Raw genomic sequence first — 24,808 nt, 5'->3', positions numbered from 1 at the left:
CCGAGGGACCCAGAGTCTCTCTCAGTTGGCGCACCAACGTCGGGCAGAGGACTCGCTGAAGTGCCACCGGCTACGAGCCAAGGACTGTGTACAGCACGCCTAGACAGAGGGAAAAATTGGCCAAATCATCCCGAATGGAGGGACAGTGGCACCGTCTTCATTGGTCCTTTGTGGCTTCCTGCAAAGCGAGTAAAGCCGTTCCATGGGTGACGAACATCCGCTGCTCCCATGGGAAGCATCCCAGGACAAGCAGATCAGGTGCCTGGAAAATGTGACGAAACAACTAAAGAAGATGCCAATGGATGAGCGCCACTGCCAATGCTGAAGCTATTGGAAGCGTAATGCTAAAAAGCAAGCAGAAAATCTTTCCCCTGTAATAACTTGGGAAAACGTAACAGCCCTCAACAAAGAGGCTGAAAAAGTTCTCCAAAACACAGGATCAGAGGACACCCCAGAGAATACATTCCTGGCCTATATGGCCATAGTGTCCTCTAATTCGGCTAAGGTATTATTTATAATTGCCTTACTGGCTTGCTTTGGAGGCTTAGGCCTAGCCTCAGAGCCCCATCATATACATTGGGGCCATGTTCTGGACCCACCTACCTTTAAACTTCAGACCTGGTGGCACACAGAGCCCCCATAGTCCTCTAATGACACTAAATGGACAGGGGGGACATGGCTCCCACCTGATGGGCCTCTGGAGGAAAAACAACATTGGCTACATGCCCCAGCAGGCACCACTTTTCTAGCAGAACAATTACACACCTGTTTTTCTATCCTAACTAATACTTTATGTTTATCCCTTAAATTTCAATGGTATGCTTACATAATTGTCGAAGCAGCCTCCTCCCCTTCACTGTCTACTGACTTCTTTTTAATAGGTTCAGCTGAAATTAACCTGACTCAAAATGGAAACAGCAATAACCCTCCTGATATTCCCCTTTGCCAGGCCAAGTCTCAAATTCCCACCACGGTGGCTTGGACTTCATGTCAAGGCGATGAGCCTTCATTTAAACAAATCACCCATGCCCCATTAATAGCACAAGACTGGGGTGCAGGATGGGCCATGTATACCAGTAATGGTCCAGCAAAACCTAGTGGAAAATACCCCAACCTTGGCTGGAGTAGAGGAGGATTGGGAGCTCCAATCATTAGAATTGTTGCTCCAGAACATACCAGCCCTTGGCACAGTAATTTGTGGTGTGTTGGCCTTCCGTTTATTGAACATCTTAGAGGCCATGCCCATTATGAGGCAAAAGGACCATATATGTCCTATACTCTTGATATTACTGATAATTTCTGGGTTACTGTTTGTACTTCTCACCAATATCTCTTTTTAGCCACTCCAGGACTGCCTCAACTGACTTATGACAATGTTTCCAACTTATATAACCTTATTCTCTCAACAGGTTCCATTTATGCCAGCTGCCTTACACGCAGCAATGTTACCGAGCTCAATTTAACCACTGTTTTTATAATCCATAGACAGGCTGAGTTGTGGCTGCCAGTTAATGTCACCAGAGAATGGGAGGACCCAGGAGGACTCATAGCCATTAACCATGTGCTTTCCCTGGTGTGAGTGCAACGATTTCTAGGTGTTCTCATCGCATGCATTGTCTCTGCTATTGCCATTGCAGCGACAGCTGCCACTGCTGCCACTGCCCTGACAGAGTCCATTCAGACAGCTCATGAAGTAGACATTCTTCTTACTAACTCCACACAGGAAATGCTTCAACAAACACAAATTGACCAGGAAATCTTCGCCCGGCTTTCAGCCATGGAGTCTGCAATGATATGGCTTGGGGACCGGCAGGATGCCCTAGTCACCTGCCAATGGCTCACCTGTGATCCAGAGTTTTCCAGACTCTGTGTCACCCCTTGGAAATGGAACTCCAGCCAGCATCCATGGGAGGAGGTCCAGCATCATCTAAAAGGGGTCTTTTCCACTAACCTTAAAGGCCAAATGAACCAATTGTAGTTTGAGCTCCAGCAGCAACTTCAGGACATTAAAAAACTGACTGAACAAAAGGTTTTTCAAACTTTGCAAGAAAACTTACAATGGCTCAACCCTAAAAATTGGTTTAATGAACTAAATTTAAGACTTTAGCTGATGGGAGCTATTGGATGCATTCTGGTTATTGTTATACTCTGTGTGTTAAAATGCCTTTGCAAATTGTTTGCTTGTGACAAAATACGTGAAAAACAAGCAGCAGGTTTCATTGGCCTTACCTCAATATCTCAGGAACTTAATAAAGAAGGGGGAGATGTGGGGGACAGACAGACATGGGGAGATGTGGGAAGCAGACAGGCTTGGTTTAAGAGACTCTGACCGCTGTGCGGAGTCGCCCCCAGCTGGGCCCTTAGCCAGCAGGTTGTTTCCCAGGCCTGCTCTGAATCCCACCCTCCGGGGGATTTTAAAGATAGAATAGAAATCCAAAGTGGCTTTTAAGGAAAAGGGAACTTGCTATGTTTTTCTCTGTAAAGCCTCAAATCCTTGTCAGTAAAATGTGAAGAACAGAATAATTAAGTAAGAGGAAGTGCTTTTGACCTTGTGTAAAATACCTGAATGTTTCAACCCTGTATTGATCTGCATTTCCCTTTCACTCCCTACTATTTGGGGAAGTGCTGCATATTTTCCTTAATTACTTCTGCATGTGGAAAGTGGATAAAAACCCTGGCTAATAAAGAAACGGGGGTGATTTTCCACTAGAGAAAACCCCCTCCCTTCCTTCCTCAGAAAAAAATGAATGAATAAATAAATAAAACCGTAGACTTTGAGTAAAGCAGATCATCTTCCAATAATGTGAGTGGGCCTCATCCAAATAGTTGAAGGCCTTAGAGGAAGACTGAGGTGCCCAGAGGGGAAGGGTTTCTGCCGCTAGACTGCCTTTGAATTCAAGACTGCAACATACATTCCTGCTGGAATTTCCAGCCTGCCAACATACCTTGAAGATTTAAGGATTTCAGACTTACCAGCCCCCATAATCATGTTGAGCCAATTCCTTAAAATAAATCTCTCTCTCTCTTCACCTTGGCTCATGTGGCTCAGTGGATTGAGTGCTGGCCTGTGAACCAAGGAGCTGCCATTTTGATTCCCAGTCAGGGTGCATGCCTGGGTTGTGGGCCAGGTCTCCAGTTAGGGCGTGCAAGAGGCAACCACACATTGATGTTTCTCTCCTTCTTTTCCTCCTTCCCTTCCCCTCTCTCTAAAAATAAATAAATAAAATCTCTTTCTCTCTCTCTTTTTCCCTTCTATTTCTCTGGAAAATCCTGACTAATATAGTGCTCAGTAAATGATAGCTACTGTTGTTACCATCTATTTCAGAAGTACCTGGGGCTGTTTGGGGCAATAAATAAAGCTGCAGTTTTATGGGTCAGGGTGTTAGAAACAAGGACATAGTGACTCTCAAACCAGTAAAAAGTCATTAGTAACAAAGGGCAAATGTAATTAAAGGGTCTTAAGGGCAAATGTAACTAGAGGGTCTCTGAGAAGGGAGCTGACATCACTGGCATATCTACAAACCACAGAAGGGGCATTTAGATAACCGTGTTAGATTGTAACTCCAGAGTAACCAGTAATGGAGAAACGGGGAAGAAGGAGAGGGGAGGGGGAGCTAATTGCGTTAGGGCGGGGAAGCTAATCGCTCTCACTTTAGGGCAAAGAAGATAATCACTTTAGGGTGGCAATTTCAGGGTGGAAAAGATAATCACTTTAGGGTGGCAATTTCAGGGTGGGGAAGCTAAGACTATAAAACCAGTTTCCTTTGTCTACTTGGTGCGCACATTCTCCTGGCTGTGGGGGTGCGCCCGGCTCTGCAGACTCGTGAATAAAGGCCTCGCTTTACTGCTCAAGTCCTGTGTCCCAGTTTTTATTGTGAGCGTTTCTCACAAGGGCAATGGGCATAATCCCAAGTAAGTGATAGGGATGAGCCTCACTATGAAATTCTAGAGTGTGAAGTCCAGGTAGAAAGATAATTGCATGGCACAGAAATTCTTGTCAATTTCTTCATCTGAAACATGAGGATTTCCCTCAGAACAGGGGTTCTGCAGCACAGGGCACAGAGCCCCCCCAGACCTGGCTTTGGCTCCTAGCTGTGTCACCAGCTCACTGTGTGACCTTGGGTAAGTCTCTGCCTTCTCTGGTTTTTGGCTTCCTAAGGGGTTTGGTTGGGTGATGTGTAAGGAATTTTCCATTTCAGAACCTCTGAGTTTAGAGTTTCCTCTGATTCTTCCACTTGCAAAACAGGTTTCCCACCAATATGTTCACCTGATGGAGTTTGTTTTTTGCTTTCCAAGTGGTTGTAGATTGGAGCACTTGTATTTATGCTCAGGAGAGAGGCCATATGGCAGAATCGTGGCTGCCCCTGATCCCATGGCTTGAGAAGATGCCTCAGACCTCACCCTCAGCTGCACCCAGGCTCCTAGGGACAGAAGCATGGTATAATCCAGGCTACTACATGTCTCTGCTGCTGGGATTTCCTTCCCAAGTCTGCTCAGGTACATGGGGCCCTTTCCTTCTCTGCCAGCTTACCTCAGAAAGAGCAGAGACCATACATGGAGGACTTGATGCTGTTCTACAAACTCAGGTTTGAAAGAAATAGCACAAGCTGTGGTAGTCTTCAAATAACCACAATTCTGACTATTCCCCCACCCTGTCTGCTGTCAGGGGCCTTGGGATATTAGTCCTCAAACATTACTGCCAAATTGTTCACTGTCCCAGGCTGCACGGTCCCTTTGGGCCTGACATCTCTACTGTTTTAGTGCCAGGCTGGTGAAGGTGAAACCCTGTGTCCAGGTCACTTGTGTAGCCTGTGGTCATCCCCTTTGAGCATCTGTCAGCTCCCCAGGGCATCTTCAGGAAGACTTGTTGTAAGTTAGATCCACCAAGCCTTTCCTGTCTGTGGGTGCTAAGGGTATCTAGCTCAAACCCTAACTTCAGTGGCTTCAGTCTCCATCTGTGGAATGTAAGACCTCAACTTGCTGCAAAACTGTGCCCCCCCCCCCACCCGACCCCCACCCCACCCACCGGTCCCATATGCCCACAGCATGGCTTTGGGAGTTCCCAGGAATGTTTAATGAAAGCTCACAAACATTTTTCTCACCTTCTACTCTGGACTTCTCTGCCCCCTTGTGGAATTTGGCTGCCTGTGAAGCCACTTGAGTGTGGGGACTCTTCACAGCCATTGCTGCCCAGGTCTGTGATGGTCTTCCTGTCTCAGGTGTTTGCCAGACACTCAGAGCTGCAGTCCTGGAGCATCCAGAGGGGCCACACAGTTGTGTTCTCCTTGCAACCAGGCTGGGACCTCAGCAGAGGTAGCAGGATGCCCCCTCCCTTGCTCAGGATTGCATGGTGTTTTCAGCAGTGCTGCCTGTGGCGCTGGGGCTCACAGGACCCTCCTGACAAGGACTCTTCTGTCCAGCCTGTGCTTCCATGTGACCCTGATATACATCCACGGTGTATAATGCCTCATATGGACCCCACATATTAGAAGTCTCCTATTTGCAGGTGATAAAAATTCAACTTAAGCTGCTTGTGATTTCTTTCTTTCTTTTATTTTTTAAGGAAATGTATTGGTTTATATCACTGAAAACACATGGTATGTCTCCTGATATGGCTGGAACCAGGAGCTCAAACAATGTGGTCAGAACTCAGCTTCTCTCCTCCTGTCTGTTCTGCTTTCTTTTGGGTTGGCTTCACTCTCAGGCAGACTTTCTCCACTTGGGTGCCCCCCAAACTTTCAGACTTATGTCTTCCCTACACCTTTCTGGGTGGGAGAAGAGCTTCTTTTGCCTTTAATCCCTATGAAAGTTCTAGAATTGGGTCTCCTGGGCTTCATTCACTTGCCTGTTGTGAAGGCAATCCCCATGGAAGATGGGGGTAAAATATACATCCCCTCCCACAAGTGTGGAGATGGGGGTATGTTTGGTTCCATCTGAACTACTAGAATGAAATCAAGGGAGAGGTAGTTCCCCTAAAGAAAATCAAAGTTCTCTTAGAAGGAGAAAGGAGAATAGATGCCAGGTAAGAACAAAACTACAGGTACGTGCTACACCCATGCAGGCCCACATGCCTGCATTGAGTACAAGTGAGGCTCAAGTTGGGAGCCCAACTACAGACAAATGCCAGGACAGATGGGGCGTGAGGACTAGGCAGATGAAAAGTGCAGACAGCAAGGGCTGTGAGAGCTCAGAGGACAGAGTGAATGTTAGAAGCTGTATCATAGAGCAGTGCTTCTCATATTTTCATGTGCTTGTGAATCACCTACATCTTGTATGTGCATTCTGGTTCAAGGTCTTAGAGCCATGGTTCTCAACAGGGAGTATCAAGCAGAGGGACTGGGTGTGGATTTCTTTTAAAAAATATTTTCTTTATTGATATTGCATACTATTCGTGAAATGGATACCAAACTAGGAGAACAGCAGGTGTACCATGATTCCCTGAGTCGCTATGAGGGGCCCAGCTCAGACACTGTGTAAACAGGTAAACCGAAAACATTTTCTTCTCTCATTCTAGAGACTCCCTGTGATGCTTTCCTCCCCAGGCACTGCTTCTGGTAGGCCCAGGTCCTAAAGTCTAGAGCCCTGTAAACTGACTTCCCCTGAAGAGACAGGGCCTGTAAGTGCCCTTTGGGGACAGAGCCTGACCCCAACCAAGGAGCAACACTAACGGCTATAATGACAGGCACCGTGACAGCCAAGTAGGAAGTGAGCTCTTCGGAATGCCAGGTCCGGTTTCATAAACCTAGTCCCGCTTTTCTCTGGAACTATCTGTAAGAGGGCGGGGAAGTGTGGGTCTCTGGGTGTCGGGATGCAGAGGGGTCAGCTGTGTCCCGTTAGCCTGGACAGGCCCTGAGCAGGACAGGCACGTAATGGGGACCATGCCTGTGCTAATAGGAAGCAGCCGCTGCGCTGCGTCCAGCCTCATCCTCCTAGCGGGCCAGAGCGTGGCAAGATAAAATGGAAGCGCTGCGAGAGGCGCTTTGATTCCAATACGAAACAAATTATTACTCCTGGAATGGAACAAAGTAAGTCAGGGTGAAGTCGCACGGCCCTCATGCCTCCCCACAAGGCCACTGCCGGCTCCCCCACGCCTGCAGACCCTGAGATGCTTGAAAAGGATGGTACACTAGGCAGGCAGCCTGCTCACTGGGGCTGGGAGCTGGAGCCCCCCCGATTCTGGGCCAACTTCCCACGGGCATTCTAATCCTTTAGGTCAGTTGGGTACTCCGCTGCTGAGTGGGTTTGTGGTTGAGCTGGTCACCTCCATGCCAGTGGTCCTCAAACTTCGGTGAGGGACCCTCAAAATCTCCAAGAGGACTTGTTAAAGTACAATTTGTTGAGTGCCTCCCCCGAAATTTTGGTTCTGCTGGAGTGGGGTGGAGCCTGATAATTTACATTTCCCAGGTAATGCTGGTGTTGCTGGTTCAGGAATACCACTTCGAGAACTACCTGACAAATAGGAGTAAGCTTGGCCTCACTGTCCTGACATTCCAGTGGCTGAGTCCCAGAGAAGTGTGTGGGTGGTGACTGCTCAAAGGCCTCATGTACTGATGGATATGCCTAGCTTCACTTACCTTTGGAACCTATTTTTGATTGATTACCTCTCTCCAGTGGTGAACCAGCCCAGTCTCACTCCAAAGCTCAGGAACTGGAATTTCCCAGCAGCCTGTGTAGGTGAGCAGGCAAATGCTAAAAGCCTCGGGATAACACTGGTTGCCCCAAGGTAGCCCCTCTAGGCGATGCTTCTTTTCTAGCTCCCTGGCCTCTAAAAGAGGTCCCTGGCTCTGTGTCACTCTGCCTGGGCCAGAAGTCATTTCTGTCAGGGAGCATGTGTGTGTGTGTAGAAGTGTAGAAGGAGGGTGGTGGGGAGGGCAGTGGCAATAATTCTTGCTAGGGTGACATTTGAGGTCCAAGGAACTTGCTTAGGGATCTAAGAACCTAGGAGAGTTAGACATACTATGTGTTTTGGATGTAGGGTGTCTGGGACGAGTGCCTTCCCTTCTTGCATTCCCTAGAGTAAACCATTGGTTCGCAAACTTGAGTGTGCATCAGAATCACCTGGAGGCCTTGCATTGCCATCCCTACCCCTAGAGTTACTGATTCAGTGGGTTTGAGGTGGGGCTGAGAATTTTCATTCCTACCAAGGTGATGCTCTGGGTTCTAAATGTTGAAAACCCTGGCCTAGGCTGTATTGGGCATCTCCAAGCCCTCACTGTAGCCTCAAAGTGATCATGGTATGTGTGCCCAACCTACCCTCTGTATATTCTCCATTCAGGCACAAGCCTTTGTGTTGACTGCCCTTCCCACTTTTCAGAAGGCAATGCTGTCTGTGCCACTTGGTTCTGAGAAAAGGGAACAGCGGTATAGGATTGTGAAAAGCAGCATCCCCCAATTCCCAAACCCCATTCCTGCATGCAACCAGACATGACAGCTCCCTTCTCCTTCCTGCCATCCTTCACTCTCTAGTTTTGTTTTGAGTCTCAGCCCTAGGAAAGGAATCTCTTTAATATGCTCCTTAGGACCCACACAAGATGAGGCCTAGTAAGGTTGCTGTTGCACTTCTGCCCATGAGGATCTCTCTGGAGTAATATTTCTCTTTATTCTGTGCCTTGCACATCATAATTATTTATGAAATATTTGCTGATTGACTGAGTATTTGGGGAAACCTACCAAGAAGAGAAACAAAACAAAGCAAAATGAAGAGACTCCTCAAGCCTGCTATGGCCTAGGGCAAGGTTTTGATTAGTGTTAGCCAGCTTGGCTTGAGGAGGCAGGGTCTCCATCCTTTGTTCTAGTGCCTCAGGTTCTCTAGAGAAGGCAAATTTCTTTAAAAATTTAACTGACTATGTACACCTATAGGTTGAGAAAATGTCAAGTGTGAATAATCATGGCATTTTTATGGATTAGGATGTCAGTCTCCAATTTAGATGAAAATAAGTCATGTGCAACCCATTAGGTTTTCATAATTTCCTTTTAATTGGTTGTACTTTGAGACTGTATTTAGGAAATGGCTAAATGGGCAGTAGGTTCCCTATTTGGTTATTGCTATCATTCTTAACTCTATTTGTATACTGGAAATACCAGTGTTGCTTTGCAAAATCCTGATGCCCTAGCTACATCCAAGATGTGGAGCCTGGACACAATATTCTTAAAAACTCCCCAGGTGATTTTTGGAGTACAGCTAGCATCAGGTACCTCTGAGCTACTGATTAAGTGTTTGGAGGGGCCAAACTGAAGCAAATCAGACTTTCTGGGGAATCTGCTTAGCCTGGACTGCTCTCTCCACACACAAAAAGACCATCAGAAACCACTACTAGACCCTCCTCTTTACAACAGCTCTATTATACAGGACCAGGGGTGGGTACATAGAAAAATGGAATTGGGACTCAAGAGATTATAGCTATAACTGGGCTCCTCCCTTGAACAGAGCAGAAGAGAGGCCTAGTCAGAGCAGCGAGAAAAATTAGTCTGCAGAGGGAAGCTATCAGGGTTCTTGCCACCCCACAGCCCCTGTTCCAGCCCTTCAGGGGGTTTGGCTGCCACCCTGCTAGGGCTTCAGGGCTTCAGGTCTTCAGGGGTCATCTACAAATCCTCACAACAATCTCCCCCAATTCCACTGTTTGATTTAAGCCAGCGCTAGTGGATTTATGATACTTGTGACCAAAGAAGCCTGACATGTGTACAGACCACAGCACAACAAAATCACACAAAAATAAACATGTATTCACCCCCATGCACACACACTCACACACACATCCGGTGTTTGAACCAGGCTCTTTGTAACTCCATGTGGTCCCAATGGAAGATTCTTTGGAAGCTGTATTTTCTGGAATCCAGTTGGAGAAACTTCAGCTTTCAATTCAATTGGGAACAGCAGTGGTTCCCTAATGTGGCTCCATGGCTTCATCAGAATCACCTGGAGGAACTGACTTACAGATCATGAAGAGATTGCCAAGAACCAGACCCAGAGAGGCAAAAGCTATCCAGTTTGAAGAGAAGCTTGAAATCTCTGCTGTAACAGCATTCTCCATGAGATTTTCACGTACAGTTGAGTCTACTGGGATCAGATTGGCTGAAGTAATGTCATTTATGAAATTCCTTTTTAGCCTGTTTTTTAGATGGAGGTGATGTTCTTATCAAGTCTGGATAAGACCCTAGTCTGTGGACACACAAAATAGAACCCAGTGAAGTTCAGGCTTGTTGAAGCACATGTAAACAAACAATCAAGCCAAAGAGACCTTTCCAGGTTGGTTGCTTGAGGTGGTCAAATGAAGCAGATCATTTGCTTTGCCTTCTCAGCTCTAGACACAACTCCCCTCCACCCTCCCAAAATAAGTGTGTGTGAAGAAGCAAATGTACCTTTTATTTTAGAAACAAAAATATCATATCTGATCCAACAATAGCCGGATCCCTGTGAATGAAGGGTTTGCATATTTTCCTGTTTTAACAGTTCTAGCATAAACAGCCCAAGCCCAGGCCTGATTGTCAGCAGGTCCTGAGCAGCCCAACCGGAGTGCTGGAAATGACTCCTTCAGTTCTGAGAACCTTGATCCGGCTTAGTGCCAGGATTCAGGCTTGTGTTTAACAGCAGCAATGGGGTCAGGAGTTGAGGGAAAGGGCAATTGCAGTGTTCACCAAGACCAAAGCTAATGCCAGAAGCAACAGCCATAGCAGCTGCAGAGGTAGGAGAAGTAGGATTTCTTTGTACAGGCACCAGGCTAAGTGATGTAATTATTTATTTGAATACTTAAGAAAAGCTCATTGTGGTAGCATTATTATTCCAATTTTTAGGATGAGGTTCAGAGAGCTTTAGCAGCTTTTTTGAGGTCACACAGCTTCTAAGGGAATATCCAGGATTCAAAGAAGGCATGTTTGACTCCTAACTATTATAAGATGCAGCACACACGATCCCAACTCACAGACACCATTTTATGTGCCAGCTGGGAATACAGGGCTTGTTCCTAGAAGCAGGCCAGACACCTTGCTGCTCCCTGCTTTCTTTCAAGACATTTCTCTCAGCACTTGGCTCCATTGGTCTCCAGCAAAGGGAGAGAGCTACCAGCAGGGGCTTCTCCCAGCAATCCCTGAGAGTGGGACCATGACTCTCCTTTGGGGGCTAGCAAAGGACTCAGGATTTATTGATAAACTACTGGTTATATATTTGGTGACTCAGAGGCTTTCTTGTACCTGAAACAAAGAGAATTGTGCTGTTATATTAAAAAATTATGGTTCACCCATATGATGGATTTTTAAGCATTCACTGAAACTCATGTTTCAAAGAATTAAATATGGAGAAACCATCATAGTGTAAGGTTAAAAGAATGAGGATACAAAATTGCAAATTCTATATAAAATGTATCTTTTAATTATGGAAATTAAATAAGTAAAAGACCAGAGGAAAGTCACCAAAATGTTAACTGTGGTTACTTCTTGGGGAAGCATGAAATTACCTTTAATTTTTTCTTAAAGTTTTTACCCAATTTTCTTCGATTTGAATTGTCTTTGTAAATAGGAAAAAGGTGAACATGTAAAAAGTCTTAATATATAGCACTGGAGATTTCCAGATATGATTACTTGTTTTTACCCCATCTTGGATTTTTGCATGTGAAATATCTTCTCCTGGCCTCACTGTTAGGCCTATTTCAAGAGCCAGAATGGAAACATCTTGAACCGGTACTGTCACCACTAGACAGACTCTGAGCGAGGCCTTGTGTGGTGCATATAGGGAACCAACCCCTTCTGGACCTTGAGGCGCTTTTAATTTGGTTGGGGAGAGGAGCATTGAGCCTTGGAACAAATAAAGATAGCCAAGCTCCAAGGCGACCATTAAGTAGGGTTGGAAGTCGATCGGAGGGGGAGGGCATTGTTTTCTGGGCGTAAGCCATGGCCAATGGGGTGCCAGTCAAGGCTGTGGTACAGAGAGTAAAAGGGCCTGAGTACAGCCTGGGGCTCTCCCCGAGGTCCCCGAGTTCTCAGACTGCCTGCGGAAACACGCCGAGAGGAGGGACGCCTGCGGGTTGCGCCTTCCCAAGTCCTGCCCCGCTTCTTCACGAGGGCAGGTCAGCGGAGAGCCCAACGGAAGCCGCAGAGCAGCTGGACAATCAGTGCAGAGCTCTGACTCTGAGCAGTCGCCTAGTCTGAGCCCCCAGAATCTCCAGTGCTTGCGGGGGCATGGGGGTGGTACGGGGCAGGAGCCAGAGATTGAGAAATACCGGGTGGTGGTGGTGGTGGTGGTGGTGTGTGTCTCCGCAGGGGTTGAAGGTGTGGCTGCCGCTCTTAAGGCCAAGCAAGAATGTGGTCACCCCCTCTGTGCTGTATATAGCCTTGCCCTGTGCAAGCCTCTCTCGTGGGCGCAGCTTCTGGGTAGCTGAGGGAGACAGTGATGATGTCGTTTGACGCCAGCAGAGGGCAACCTCGAGGGTGCGCAGTGGCAAGGCGACCTCGCCAAGCGGCGGGCTCCCAGCCGGTTGGGGGCGGCTTTGGAGCCCAGAGGCCAGTGACCTCAGTCTGCAGGAGCCTGGCTTTGAGGCCCAAGGGCATCTGGCGAGATGCGGTCAGGATACAGCCCTTAAGCAACCTCAGTCTTGAAGAGTGAGGGCTTAGGGAGAGGATACAAGCGGCAAAACCCAACACAAGCCTGAAGTATATATATTTAAGCAACAGATGAACATTTTAAAGATTCATTCATTCATTCATTCATTCAGAGAGGAAGGGAGGCAGAAAGAGAGGGAGAGGAACATCGATGGGTTGCTTCTCCTTCGCACCCTGCGCAAGGGCCAAACCGAAAACCCAGGCATGTGCCCTGACTCTGAACGGAACCACCGACCTTTTGCTTTGCGGGACCACGCCCAACCAACTGAGCCACACCAGTCGGAGCCTGTAGGAACCTTTTAAATGATGCTGGTGAGACCTAGGATCGTCTTGTGTCTTTGGCGAGGGAAGGCAGAGGGTAAGAGCCCGATAGCTCTGAGCAGCGCACAGAAGACGTGGTGCAAGCAGGGACCTGGCCATCCGTGTTGGGAGAAGAGGGACTGTGGTCTAGGGATCCATACATAGCTAACAGGGAATTTAAACCCTGACCCTGGGCGCTTGCTGGCTCTTGAATTCGGGGCAACTCACTGTGCCGCTGTCGCCTCTGACTAATCACTTCCGTAAAATGGGCATGGTAGGCTCGGTCTCTTAGAGATTCCAGACAGAAGTTCAATGAATTCAAGTTTCCTCACTCCTTAGGCTCTGGCATGATACCGGGCTCCCAGATTTGTTACTAGGGTAAAAGGATCCTGTTACCCACGTTTGACTGACATAGCTGTCTTGGAGATGCAGGTCCGCCAGGCTTTGGGACAGAGTTGTGCCCGGTGGGCCATAGCCCTGGAACCTTCCGGTGCTCTTTCGTGTCATTGGTTGAGTCTGGAGCTCCCTTGCCCTGGGCAACCGGGTCACCGAGCTCCGGAAGAGTGCACTTATCAGCGAACGAATTGAAACCTGGCATTCGGCGGGCTGGGTCTCCAGGGAAGCCTGGCGAAGGGCCAAATCCTGCCTGACGGACATGGGGTCGCTTGGGCCGCTTAATAGGCCAACCTCGGAGCACATCGGCAAGCACATCCACGTTCAACAGCTGGCGGGATCTTTGGTAGGACTCGGGTCTCTCACAAACTGTATGCAAACGAGCACTCGTTAACTTCTCTTAGTTTGTTTCCACCTTCCAAAATTCCAAAAGAGATCTTTTCCCCGGGTAGTGTAAAAGTCGTGATTGAAAACTGTGTAAATGTGGAGCCACTACCTCCAGCAGTCCCCAAACAGCATGGGAACAGGACAGATGCAAGAGCAGTGTACAAACGTGTACACATGCATATCATGCAAATATAAATAAATGTGTGTGCTTGTCTTCTTAGATGTATGACAAGTGCACACACCAATGCATGTACATGCACACAGATACGGGACACCCTCATGCACACTCTGAAAGCGAACATGTTTGTGCCTGAAGGCAGAGTGTGTACACAATTCAGCCGACCCCTTTCTTTCTAGCTGGGTCAGTGCCACCAGTGGAAGCAGGGTCTTACATGCTGCTCCAGAGTGCGGGGAAGCCCGGATCCGGTCAGTGCCTGGGTACCTCTCAGCTCCTTTATCTCTTATCTCCCCGCCAGGGCTGCTCCAGTTTCAGTGGGTACCAAGATCCCCTGTCAGCTGCTGGGGGAAAAGGGTGAGAGAAGGAAGAAGTGGAGGGCGCTCCTGGAACATAAGGCTGCAGTGCCTCACTCCCTAGGTTTGTTGTTTCTTTGCCTCCCTAGGTCGCGTCCCCAAGGAAGAGGGGCCCTGACAAGCTCAGGAAGGCGGTGTGGGTCCGCTAACCTCAGAAACCATCATGAAGGCTGGCGAACCAAGGATTCACCCTTGGTTTGGGAAAATGCCCGCCTGCTGAGGGGGCCGTGACCCCAGGGCACCACGTGCTGTGCATGGGAGGCCCGCAGAGTGCCTGCTGGAACACCCTGCATCTCTGCACCAGCAGGTGACCGGGCTGGTCTGGGCGGGTCTTCCCTTTCTTCTTTAGGAAGGATTCTGAGCGGGGGCAGCACTCGCATCACCTGGGTGCATCTCCGGAGAGAAGGGCTCCACGTGTACCCTGAGAACTCCAAGGACACAGCCAGGCAAAGGCAGTGCCGGGTTTCTAAATGACAGAAAGCGATCAAATTGGCTTGTAGACTGTCTCCCGCTGTCTCGGCAGACCCCTTTCGCCAACAGGAGAGTATTATGTAGAAAATTCGAGGCCAAGCGTTGGAGGAGTTTCCGCGAGAAGGCACAGAGGCACAACTGAGACAGACATGGCACGAGTTCGGATCATGTTGACCAACCGAGCCCAGAGGCTGCGAACGCGAGTCGCAGCTAAAGTTGCACACAATTCCACTTTTGAGGATCAAGTCAGGCATGGTTTGGTGGGAAGCCACGGCCTCTCACTTCCCTGGAGCCTTTAAGTAGGAAAGCGTGATGCTGGTGGGAACAGGGTCCAAGGAATTTAGTAACAGAAGACTCTCAGCCAAGTCAGGATATATGGGTCAGTTTCTCAGTTGGGCCTGGGGCGGGGGCAGCAGACCGACCCTGGCCTTGTAGCCTCTATTCCAACAAGACCGGCATGTTGGAAACGGTGGTGGGACAGCCCTGCTGCTCCCTCCCTTGGGAATCCACGGGGCTGTGACCCGGCCTTTATCTCGGTGCGGTCAGCAGTCGTGGGGGCTTCAGGAAAGAAGACAAAGGCCCGGTGTCACTGCAGGCAGGGGCTCGGTTTCCTGACTCTGCTCACACTGCCTTTAGCCGTTGTTGGGTGAGATTTTTAAAAATACGTGTCCAATTTCCTTTTTTTCCTCCTAGATAGATACACACACACAAAAGCAAAAAGTGTATTCCCATTCTTTCTTTACCCCTAGAGATGCAAATTTCCTGGGATCCTGCCCTTTTTTTTGCCTGCCTAGAGGAATCATTTTCCTTTGTACAGAGGGGAAAATCAGAGAAAGGTTTTGTTTTATTCGGTTTAATAGTATTATTACTAAGGACAACAAAGATCAGGTTGAGTTCCCAACTTGGGGAGCCAGAGTCGGCTTCCCAACGTGGCGGGGACTCTGATGGCCTCTGAGCCCTGTGCGCTCAGCACCTTTGGGGTCGACCATGGCTTCCTGTGCTTCCTCTGCCCTGCCGTGGGGAGCAGCACCCTGTGCTCAGACAGGACAGTTATTAACCCCGAATTCAATTTAGAGCTGCCAGGAGGCCCCCGTCAGCGCCTGAGGATCTTCGCTTATAGGACTGCTGCGCCTGCGTGAAGCGGTACTGGCGGCTCAGGCCGGGTCTTCCAAGCGGCTGGCCCTCACCGTCCGGCTCCCACCCTCCAGCGGCGCCTCTGCTCGCTCTAGCTCTGCCCAACCCGCTTCCTGCGTTTGCCCCTCACGCGTCCCGTTTTTCCACGAAGACCGAGGGGAGCGTCTCCCACAAACTGACCTCCGAAACCTCCCGCCCCATGGCTACTTACTGCTTTTCTGAAAAGGTGGTGGTGGTGGTGGGGCGGGGCCGGGAGACAGCAGCCCCCGAACCTAGAGTGGCGGAGGTGTCTGGCCCCAAGGGCCTGGGTCGCTGTCATGTTGTAGGTCAGCCAGGCCTTTCTTGGTGAAGACTGCCTTAGGAGAAGCCAGGGGGCGGTTGGAGGAGCCCCGGTCTGGGGTATTCACCACGATGGCAACAGGATGTACCTTACCCCCAGGTCAAGGGGCTGGCGCAGCGTGGACAAAATTGCCAGGTCCTGACCTGGGAAGGTCATCAGTGGTCTGGGCTTTTGGGGTGCAAAGGAGTGACCATGGCTGCTGCGTTAGGCTGTCAGACCCTGTAGGGTTACTACTATCAAAGGTCCCTTCCTTGGTTCCTTCCTTTCTCCCTTCTTCCAATAGGGGAAAGAAAACCACCTACTATAAACCAGGTGCTTTGACATTAGAACATGTAATTATTGTAATATGCCTCACAGTATTATAATTTGTTGTATTTTATAGAAAATTCAGCAGGGATGCTTTGCCCAAAGCCACACAATTATTAAAGGATGTTGCTGGGCTCTACACTAGTTCTTTCCAGCCGAACAGGTCCCTGTCCATGCCCTATTCCACACTTGCCACATCCCTGGGGTGACTGTCCCAGAAGGAGATTGTCAGAGCTATTAGCAAGCTGGAGACTTTGTGGCAGTCATCACAGAAGTTCCTGGGTTCAACCTGTTCTTCCTTCTCCTCTGGCTGACTCCCACTTCACCCACTGAGCTCCCCAACATTGGGTGGCAGCGCCTTTGCCACTTGGAGAGCCCAGTGGGCAGCTGGGCCCAGCACTTTCAGGTCTCTCCTTAATATTTCTGAGGCTGCTTGCCCCACAGATAGCTAGGTGACCTCTGGCTGTCTCCTCTTCTTAGGACTCCAGTTTCCTTAAATGGGAATGAAGGGATTTGGGTTTCCTGGGGCCCAGACACTCTTTTGTGACAGAATGGAGCCTTCTCTCCAGAAAGCAGAATGTCAATAACACTGCTTAGTTTCAAGAATCCTTAATTTCTGGTTGTCCCTGAGGCAGAACTGGTGACATGAAGGTTGCTCCCAACTGCTCCATGCCTCTGGTCCCTATCACACAAGGAAGGTGTGGGATCCTGGTTCCATCCCTTCCTATAGATTCCACATGCTGCTCTGAGAACCAAGCACTGCTCTACCGAGGCAGCAGGAATGGTAAGGCACTGTCACCACTAGCTTAGCTCCACAGCCTGGGGGCACTTCAGGACTCCTGAACTTGGCCCAGTGGTTCCAGTGCTCCAAACCTCCATTCAGGAAAGAGCTCATTCATGGATACACTTTCCTGGGTCTGACCTAGTTTCTTGGATCTGGCCCATCCTCTCCTGCCCCGCTGGCTGGAAGAAGCCCTGGTCCTCCCCTGATTTCCACCTACCACCAGGGGGCTCCTTGTATCCCGGAGCTCCATCCGCTGCTAGTGGGAGGTGAGACAAGGGCTGAGGGCCTCTAATCTCCAGTGAAAGATGCCAGGATTCAAGCCCACCCAAACTGGACATGCAGCGCAGTGAACTCTTTACTTATGCAAAGAGGAAGCAGGCCCTAAACACTCTCTGGAGTAGGTTGTGGGGTCATCCCAGAAAATCTCCTAGGTCCATACCCCACAGTTCCTTGGTGCATGTACTGCCCTGGCAAAGATTTCTCCAGCTCCTCCCCTGCTCCTGTTGGCAAAAACAGGACACTGCCCCAACACAACACAGTCTTAGGGGGCAGGGGTGACCAAGAATTGGTGTGTAAATGTGAGGAGGGGGGCTTATCTTGTCAGTGGTGAGGATGTTTACATGCATATAAGCACACACATACTCCTCATTCAATACCATGTGTAGCAACTCATTATCCAGAACATGCAGAAGTTGGCAGGATATTTGTATCAAACTCTATTTACATTGTATTTATAGCACACCTTGGCAAGCATATATACATATGTATACCCATGTGGTCTGGCCATATAGATCAGACTGTATAAGCTAAGGTTTAATTGCTACATATCAGGAACTCTCTTAAATACTTTCACCCTCATTTAGGGAATTGTTTAAATCATCTTATCTAACAGAAACTCAAAAGTGCAAAGAGGGAGAGGAGAGAAAGAAAATGAGAGATGAAGACAGTCAGCCATTGCCTTGAATTTTTAGCACTGGGGGAAAATGAGGAAACTATAGGGTTTTAAGAAACCCCTAAAGCTGGAATAAGGGACAGATGTCTTCCTGTGGGCATCCATGGGTAGGTGGGGTATGATTTGGCTCCCTTATTTCACCTCCCAATCCCTGTGGTGACCAGGAATCCCACACCAATTCCTTAATTTCAGTACTTGGTGAAGCTGTCGCTGTCTGCAGCCTAGGGTGCCTCTTGCCTTTCAGTTATTGGGGGGCAGAGAGAGGTTCTGTCTTCCAGTGCTAGCCTATAAACTTCTCCACCTCACTGAAGGCTCTGCCTCCTCTGCTTTATCTGCCTGAGTTAGCAGTTGGAAGGTGCTGAGAGCCAGCCTTAAAACAGAGAGCCTCAACCAACTGAAGCAAAGGCTCTGTATATATTCTCTGTTATCATTCAGCAAGCCAGGATTACATACCCAGAACATAACTGCACACATTGCCAATGACTTATGAATGCAACATACACTGTGGTTTCAGTAAGCACTTTCTGAGTACTAGCCATATGCTCTGTCCAAAGATATACACCCCCCACCCTGTCACTAGGATATTGACTTACATCGTATGCACACATTTGCAGCAAGCATAGACCACCCAACTGCCCATGGGATACATGCTCACACCACAGAAAGCACAAACAGACAAGCACAGAGCAGTCCACTTTCTTTTCTGCAACTCCGCTTAGTCATCCAGACAAAGGAGCAGCAGGTTGCCAGAAGTGACCAGACACCAGGCCTGACCAGCCTCTTGGGCTTTCCACCCCAGCTGAGTCTCTCTCTCCAGCCTGTTCTTTCCAGTTCCCCTGGCCCAGGTAGGCTCCAATCCCCATCTCTGGGTGATGCTCCTCAGAACCTACATGGCTTCATCCTCTACCTTCCAGCCTCCCAGGGATGCTGGAGTGAGGAGGGAGCCGTCCTGAGCTAGAGCCACTTTCCCTTAGGCCCAACCACACTCTAAGAAGGATTCCACCCTGACAGTCCCATGGCATGACCACCAGTATAGGCTGAAGTGGGAAGTATAGGCTCATTTCCTACCGAGGGAGGCAGCTGCTTCAGGACCACCTGTCCCACCTGGACTTGAGGGCACTGTTATGAGGTTCAGAGTAGGGGAAATGCGGGACAGTTGTCTGGGTGTGCGGTCCAACCCAAGTTGCACCAAGTCCCAGCGAGAGCGAGCAGATACCTGTTATCAGATGGGAGGACTTAAGGCGGACCACCCCCAATCCTGCCTCTGGGACCCCAGAGTGCAACCAGGTCAAACGCCTGTGTCTCTGGACTCAAGTACCAAAGCACTGGTATTAATTCGTTATTTGAAGAGTCTCAGTTAAGGAAAAGAAAGAAAAAAGATTAGATTTCTATAGCAACGCAGTATGTTCACTCCTTTCTGATACTCCCAAATCTCTTACACAGCTCAAGGTAAGTGAATTATGACTATTAAAAATAATAAGCCACTCGTTACATTTGTACAGAAGTTTTCATCTTACAGAGCATTTTTGCAAACAGGATTTTATCTATTTGGAATAAACTTTCCTAGCCGTTATATTTGACTGCAAACATTTTAAAGTATGAGCACAATAAAAGGAAAACAGCCCACATATCTAGCCCGACTGTGTAAGAGATGAAATACAAACTTGCATGGGTGCAAAAACCACCACAAATCCTACCTACAGTCGCGCCTTGTGAAAGAACCGCCGCAGTCTCTGATGAGGTTCAACAGCCTCACACAACATCGATGACACAGAAAACAAACAATCCCGGACAAAACAAAGCGGCAGTGGCAACCACAATTGCCCCCCTCTCCCGCTGCCCTCCTTGTGTGTTTATCTGAAAAACAATTTTGCTGAAAATTTCCCTCTTTTAACTAGCTGCTAAACAAACAGGCGCGACGGAAATAATGTAAGTCCGTGTTAAAAGAAAGAACAAGAAATTTATTCGGGAATTGACAAAACAACAAAAGTGCTCTAGTTCTCTCTAGAAAATTTGGTCCTCCAAACGACACACTACAGAACAACCAGGTCTAGGAATTTCGGGCAGGCCGGCTCACAAACCCGTTAGGTCCGACTGCTGCCCAAGGTGCGAGAAGCACGACGTTTGAAAAACAAAAACCAGGGGCGAGTCGTCCCTGCAGCATCCGCCAGGCAGGCTGTGATCTCCCGACACTCTGGGCTTGTGAGGGAAGATCCAGGAAATTTTGGTTTTGATTTTTTTATAGGTGTGTGTGTGGGGTACCCTAATTTATAGAGGAAACCATCTTTTACTGAGCATATTCTCCTACCTCTCTGAAGACAGCTTTTTGCAGGCCTGACAGGAATTCTACTTCAAATTCCCTGCAAGGGATTTTCATGTTTTGCTTTAGCAAATTCCAAAGCCACAATACCGGTTTTCCGGTGAGTTATTTTCCTTAACAAATATATTTTTAATATTATCTAAAATAGCCCTCCCGATCTCAGCAAAACTTAGCTAGCAGCCCGTGCCTGCAGGGGCCCGAGACGCCGGGATGGAGAGCGAAGGAAACGCAGCCTCTCTCCGAGCCGGGACATGGTGTAAACCCGGGTGTAGGCCTCTCGGCGAGGCAACCCGGCTTCTTGCTCGGGCCCAACCCCCATCCCGCCCAGTGGGACCTGGCGAGCGACTTCTCAACTGCTTCAAGAGGGTACGGAGCAAATACTCGTTCATTCTTTTTTCCCGCGGCTCGGGGCTCGGTGTCGGCCCAGATCGACTTGCGCGGCTGCCGGGCGGGCAAAGCTGAGCGCGAGCGCACCGACCTGTGAGAGATGGCCAAGCGGTCTGCGCCGCGGACGCCTGGCTGCACCTCAGCCCGCGCACTTCTCTCCGCCTTGAATTTTGGCATGGGGTGTCCAGCCGGGAGGGGACGAGGCCTGCAGGAAAAGTGCGCAGAGAGGCGGCCTGCAGGAGTGAGGAGAGAAAGGGCATAGAGGGCAGGGAGGCCAGCACGGGAGGACAAGCGGAGACAAAGAGGAGCGAGAGGAGCCGAGCCGAGCGAGGAGGCTACGAGGGGCCGCGGACGACAGCTCAGGAGGCAGCCCCTGCGGGCGCGCGGTCGGGCTGGAGGCGCTGGCGGCGGCCAAGGCCGGCGTCGCGTGTCCCTGCATCCTCGCACCCGGCGTGCACCGCTGGACTCTTAGAGATCGAGGCGCGAGTGCAGCGCGCCGGTCTTGCTGTCGTGGTCCCAGTAAGAGCAATGCATCATGGCGAGCTCGGGCTGCCGGGCGCAGGCGAACTGCAGGCCGGGGGCGTTGGTGGGCGCGGGCGCCGGGGGCGCGGCGGCAGCCGGGCTGGCAGGGCTGAGCTGGCCCGGGGGCGGCGCGGCGGCCCCGTGGTGCGGCGGGACTGGCGGCGGCGCGGCGGCCGCATGGAGATGGTGTGCGTGCGGGTGAGAGTGGGAGTGCGGCGGAGGAGGGGGCGCGGCCGGCGGGCCCCCCAGGCCGTTGTACGAGTTCACTACACCGGCTGGCAGTGCCATGCTCTGCACGCGCGAGTACGGCCCGTAAGAGGCGGCCGGGCCCGCCAGCCCCTTGACCACCGCAGCGGCGCCCGGACTGCCCGGGCCCGCGGCCGCCGCCGCCGCCGCTGCTGCCGCTGCAGCCGCCGCCATCTGGCAGGAGGCGTAGGGCATAGGTGAGGGCGGCTGCGGGAGCGGCCACGAGTTGTTGAGGAAGCCGGATTGCAGGTACTTGGGGGGCGCCAGGTAGCCGTAGCCGTCGGCCCCTGCGCCCGCCACGCCACAGCCACCCGCGGCGCCTCCGGCTCCAAAGAGCCCCTTGCCGGGCTGGAAGTGCGCGGGAGGCGGCCGGAAGGGCCGCTTCATGCGGCGGCGGCGCCGGTAGTTGCCCTTCTCGAACATGTCCTCGCAGGCCGGGTCCAGCGTCCAGTAGTTGCCCTTGCGCTCGCCGCCGCCCTCGCGCGGCACCTTGATGAAGCACTCGTTGAGGCTGAGGTTGTGGCGGATGCTATTCTGCCAGCCCTTCTTGTTCTTCTCGTAGAACGGAAACTTGGCGATAATGTACTGGTAGATGCCGGACAGCGTGAGTCTCTTTTCGGCGCTCTCGCGGATCGCCATGGCGATGAGCGCCACGTACGAGTACGGGGGCTTCTGCGCTGGGTCGGGCTTCTCCAGGGTTGTAGCCGCGCCACCGCCGCCCTTGCTTGGGCTCGGTGGCGGCGGTGCCTCGGGCTCCTTGGCTGCACGGCCGTTCTCCGGGGCCAGCAGGGCCTCCGCGGCGTCCTCGGGCTCGGGGTAGCTGGCCATCATGACGGAGCCGCGCGCCGCTGCCAGGCAGTCCCTTGCTCTTCTCGGCAGGCGCTGGCGCGAAGAGTCTGGGCGCACAAGTCCGCTCGCGGTCGAATCTCAAACTTCTGGAGTCTGCCTACGCCCCGGCGCTCGCTCGCGGGCGGCCTCTCGCTCCTCTCCACTCTTCTTTCCCTTCCCCTGGGGAGCGGCCGCCGGGAGTAGAGCTCAGCCTCTGCCCATGGGGAGTCTGCCCAACAGAAAGGGGCTCCGGCCTCGCCGCCCCTCCCCGCCAGGCCAGTCCCCGCCTTAGTGGGTTTTCTTCTCTGCGCCCTTCCCCTCCCCCACCCTCCGGTTTTCGAAGCAGGACCCGCGTCTCTGGCGGAGCTGCCGCCCGGAGTCCCTAGTGCGCCAGGAGCCTCGCTCTGTTCTGATTCGTATGGGCTCCGCCGAGTTCCGCTTGCGTCAGGCGCCTTCGCCCCTATAGCTGGGCGGCCAGTCGTGCACGGGCGAGTTCATCTCCAAGTCACATTTTGTAAACGCGCCGTACAGCCTGGACTGGCCAGCCCCCTCCCAGCGAGCTTGGGGCCCCGGCGGAGAGCCGAGCTCACGCTCTCACAAGCCCTGGAAATCTGCCGGTGTTCGCTCTGCGGGCCCGTCCGCACTCGACCCCGTGTCCAAGGAGCCTGGGCCCCAGCGAGGGGAGGCGCGCCAAGTCTCCTCGCAGCTTTCAGGTGAAAGAAAACGACTTCTTTGCTCTGCCCTTTGCTGCTGTCTTGGGACTAAACTTCCAGCTTAGGGCTGGGGGAGGGGCGGGACAGCGAGGGGCCCGGACGGGGGTGGGGTGGAGAGAGCTGCGCGACGGCTTTGGGAAAATCAGCCCAGAAACGCGTGTCACTGAGGAAGAGACCTCGGCTTGGCCTGTTCCTCGCTCTCTCAGTGTGACTGGGCCGCTCTGTGGCCTGAAGCCCCTCCGCTATTCCTTGAGCTGCCCCTGGACCTAGGGACCGGACCCCACCTCAGAATGCGTGTGGTAATCTACCGGTTGGATGTGTGCTTTAATACCAAGTAGACCCCATTCTGCTCCAGCTCCAACACAGGCGAGAAGGTTACCGCAGCGGGGCTTTGAGGACTGTGTGTGTAAGGGCACCGGTAGCACATCTAGAAGTCAGGGCGAGGGTCTGTAGTTGCGACACGTGAGATACCAGCTGCCCAGGTGCACGTGGTTGCGCATGTACAAGGTGTGAGATTTATACTCATAGATAGGTGATGATATGTGTATCACTATCAGAGAAAAATGTAGTTCAAGGATATTACCTCTTTCTTTTTCCTCTCTCCTCTCTTCTCTTTTCTTCATTCTTCCCTCCCCTTTTCCCTTTCCCTGCTTTCTTTTCTTTCTCAATTCTCCCCCCCTCCATCGCTGCCAGTGTATATATTTCTATCACAGACTAGGAAGAAAAACAGGCTGTAAGGGATGCACTTTTTCAACTCTCTCTTCTGACAAGCCATTTGTTCTGATATCTCCCCAGGGTGGAGAAGTGAGTTCTCACGTACCTTCAGCAAAAGTCTGATTGGGACCCAGTTACATGTGCATGAACAAACATTGTCTCAGGAGAAGTCAGGGGTGGCAAAAGAAAAAAGAAAGAAAGAAAGAAAAAAAAAGAAACCCTCAGGTGTGCCTTTTAATCGTTAATAGAATTACAAAACTTCTGTAATCAAAGTGTGGGAGAGATGGCCCATGTTTTGAGTCCTCATGCCCCAAACTCCATGGTGCTGAGGGGGCAGGGATTCTTTGTAGAGGAAGGTGGACTGAATGGATGTCCTGCAGGTGTGTGTTAGTGATTGGCATGTCTGGAGTGGTTGGCCTAATGCCTGTCACCACCTCATCCTCCTAGGTTGCCTAGTCTCTGAGGAAGTCACAGCCCACCTGCATGTGCTGCTGCCTCCCATTCAGGCCTGCAATCTGCATTCTGAGGTTAAAGGAAAGGCGGAGAGGGTGATGAGGCTCTTGGAATTCAGCATCCTGAAGATGACTCCAGAGAGGCCAGCAGAAAAGCCTGGTCTGACCACCACAGTAAGAGGGTGCAGTGCTCCCCTAAGCTCATCTCAGTAAATATCCTCTCCCACTCACCATTGAAAATATCTCACAATAGCTTGGTGGTTTTCTCCCACTGCTCCTAACATACAACAGGGCAAAGTGGCACTTCTTCACATTCTCTATGCCTTCTTCCTGAGCAGGAGTGCAGGTGTTTTTCTTCATCCTTACTCTATGGGTGCCCAGGCTATGGGTGGGAGTTCTGTTTGGGCTGCTGTAGGTTAACTGCAGTGCCCATCATC

General features: G+C 50.9%; 1 protein-coding gene across 1 annotated transcript; it reads right to left on the bottom strand.

Moving 5' to 3' along the window:
• Positions 1–21,364: 21,364 nt before the first annotated feature.
• On the bottom strand, positions 21,365–22,495 carry FOXL2 (forkhead box L2). The gene has a single exon (XM_090282983.1). The coding sequence runs from the start codon at positions 22,493–22,495 to the stop codon at positions 21,365–21,367; it is 1,131 nt and encodes a 376-aa protein (XP_090139109.1).
• Between the last annotated feature and the right edge of the window lie 2,313 nt (positions 22,496–24,808).

This window comes from Furipterus horrens, unplaced genomic scaffold (genome assembly GCF_987537825.1).
Source record: "Furipterus horrens unplaced genomic scaffold, mFurHor1.1.pri manual_scaffold_7, whole genome shotgun sequence".
Taxonomy (NCBI): domain Eukaryota; kingdom Metazoa; phylum Chordata; class Mammalia; order Chiroptera; family Furipteridae; genus Furipterus; species Furipterus horrens.
Note: the sequence above shows the minus strand (reverse complement) of the source record. Positions and strands in the feature narration are given on the sequence as shown.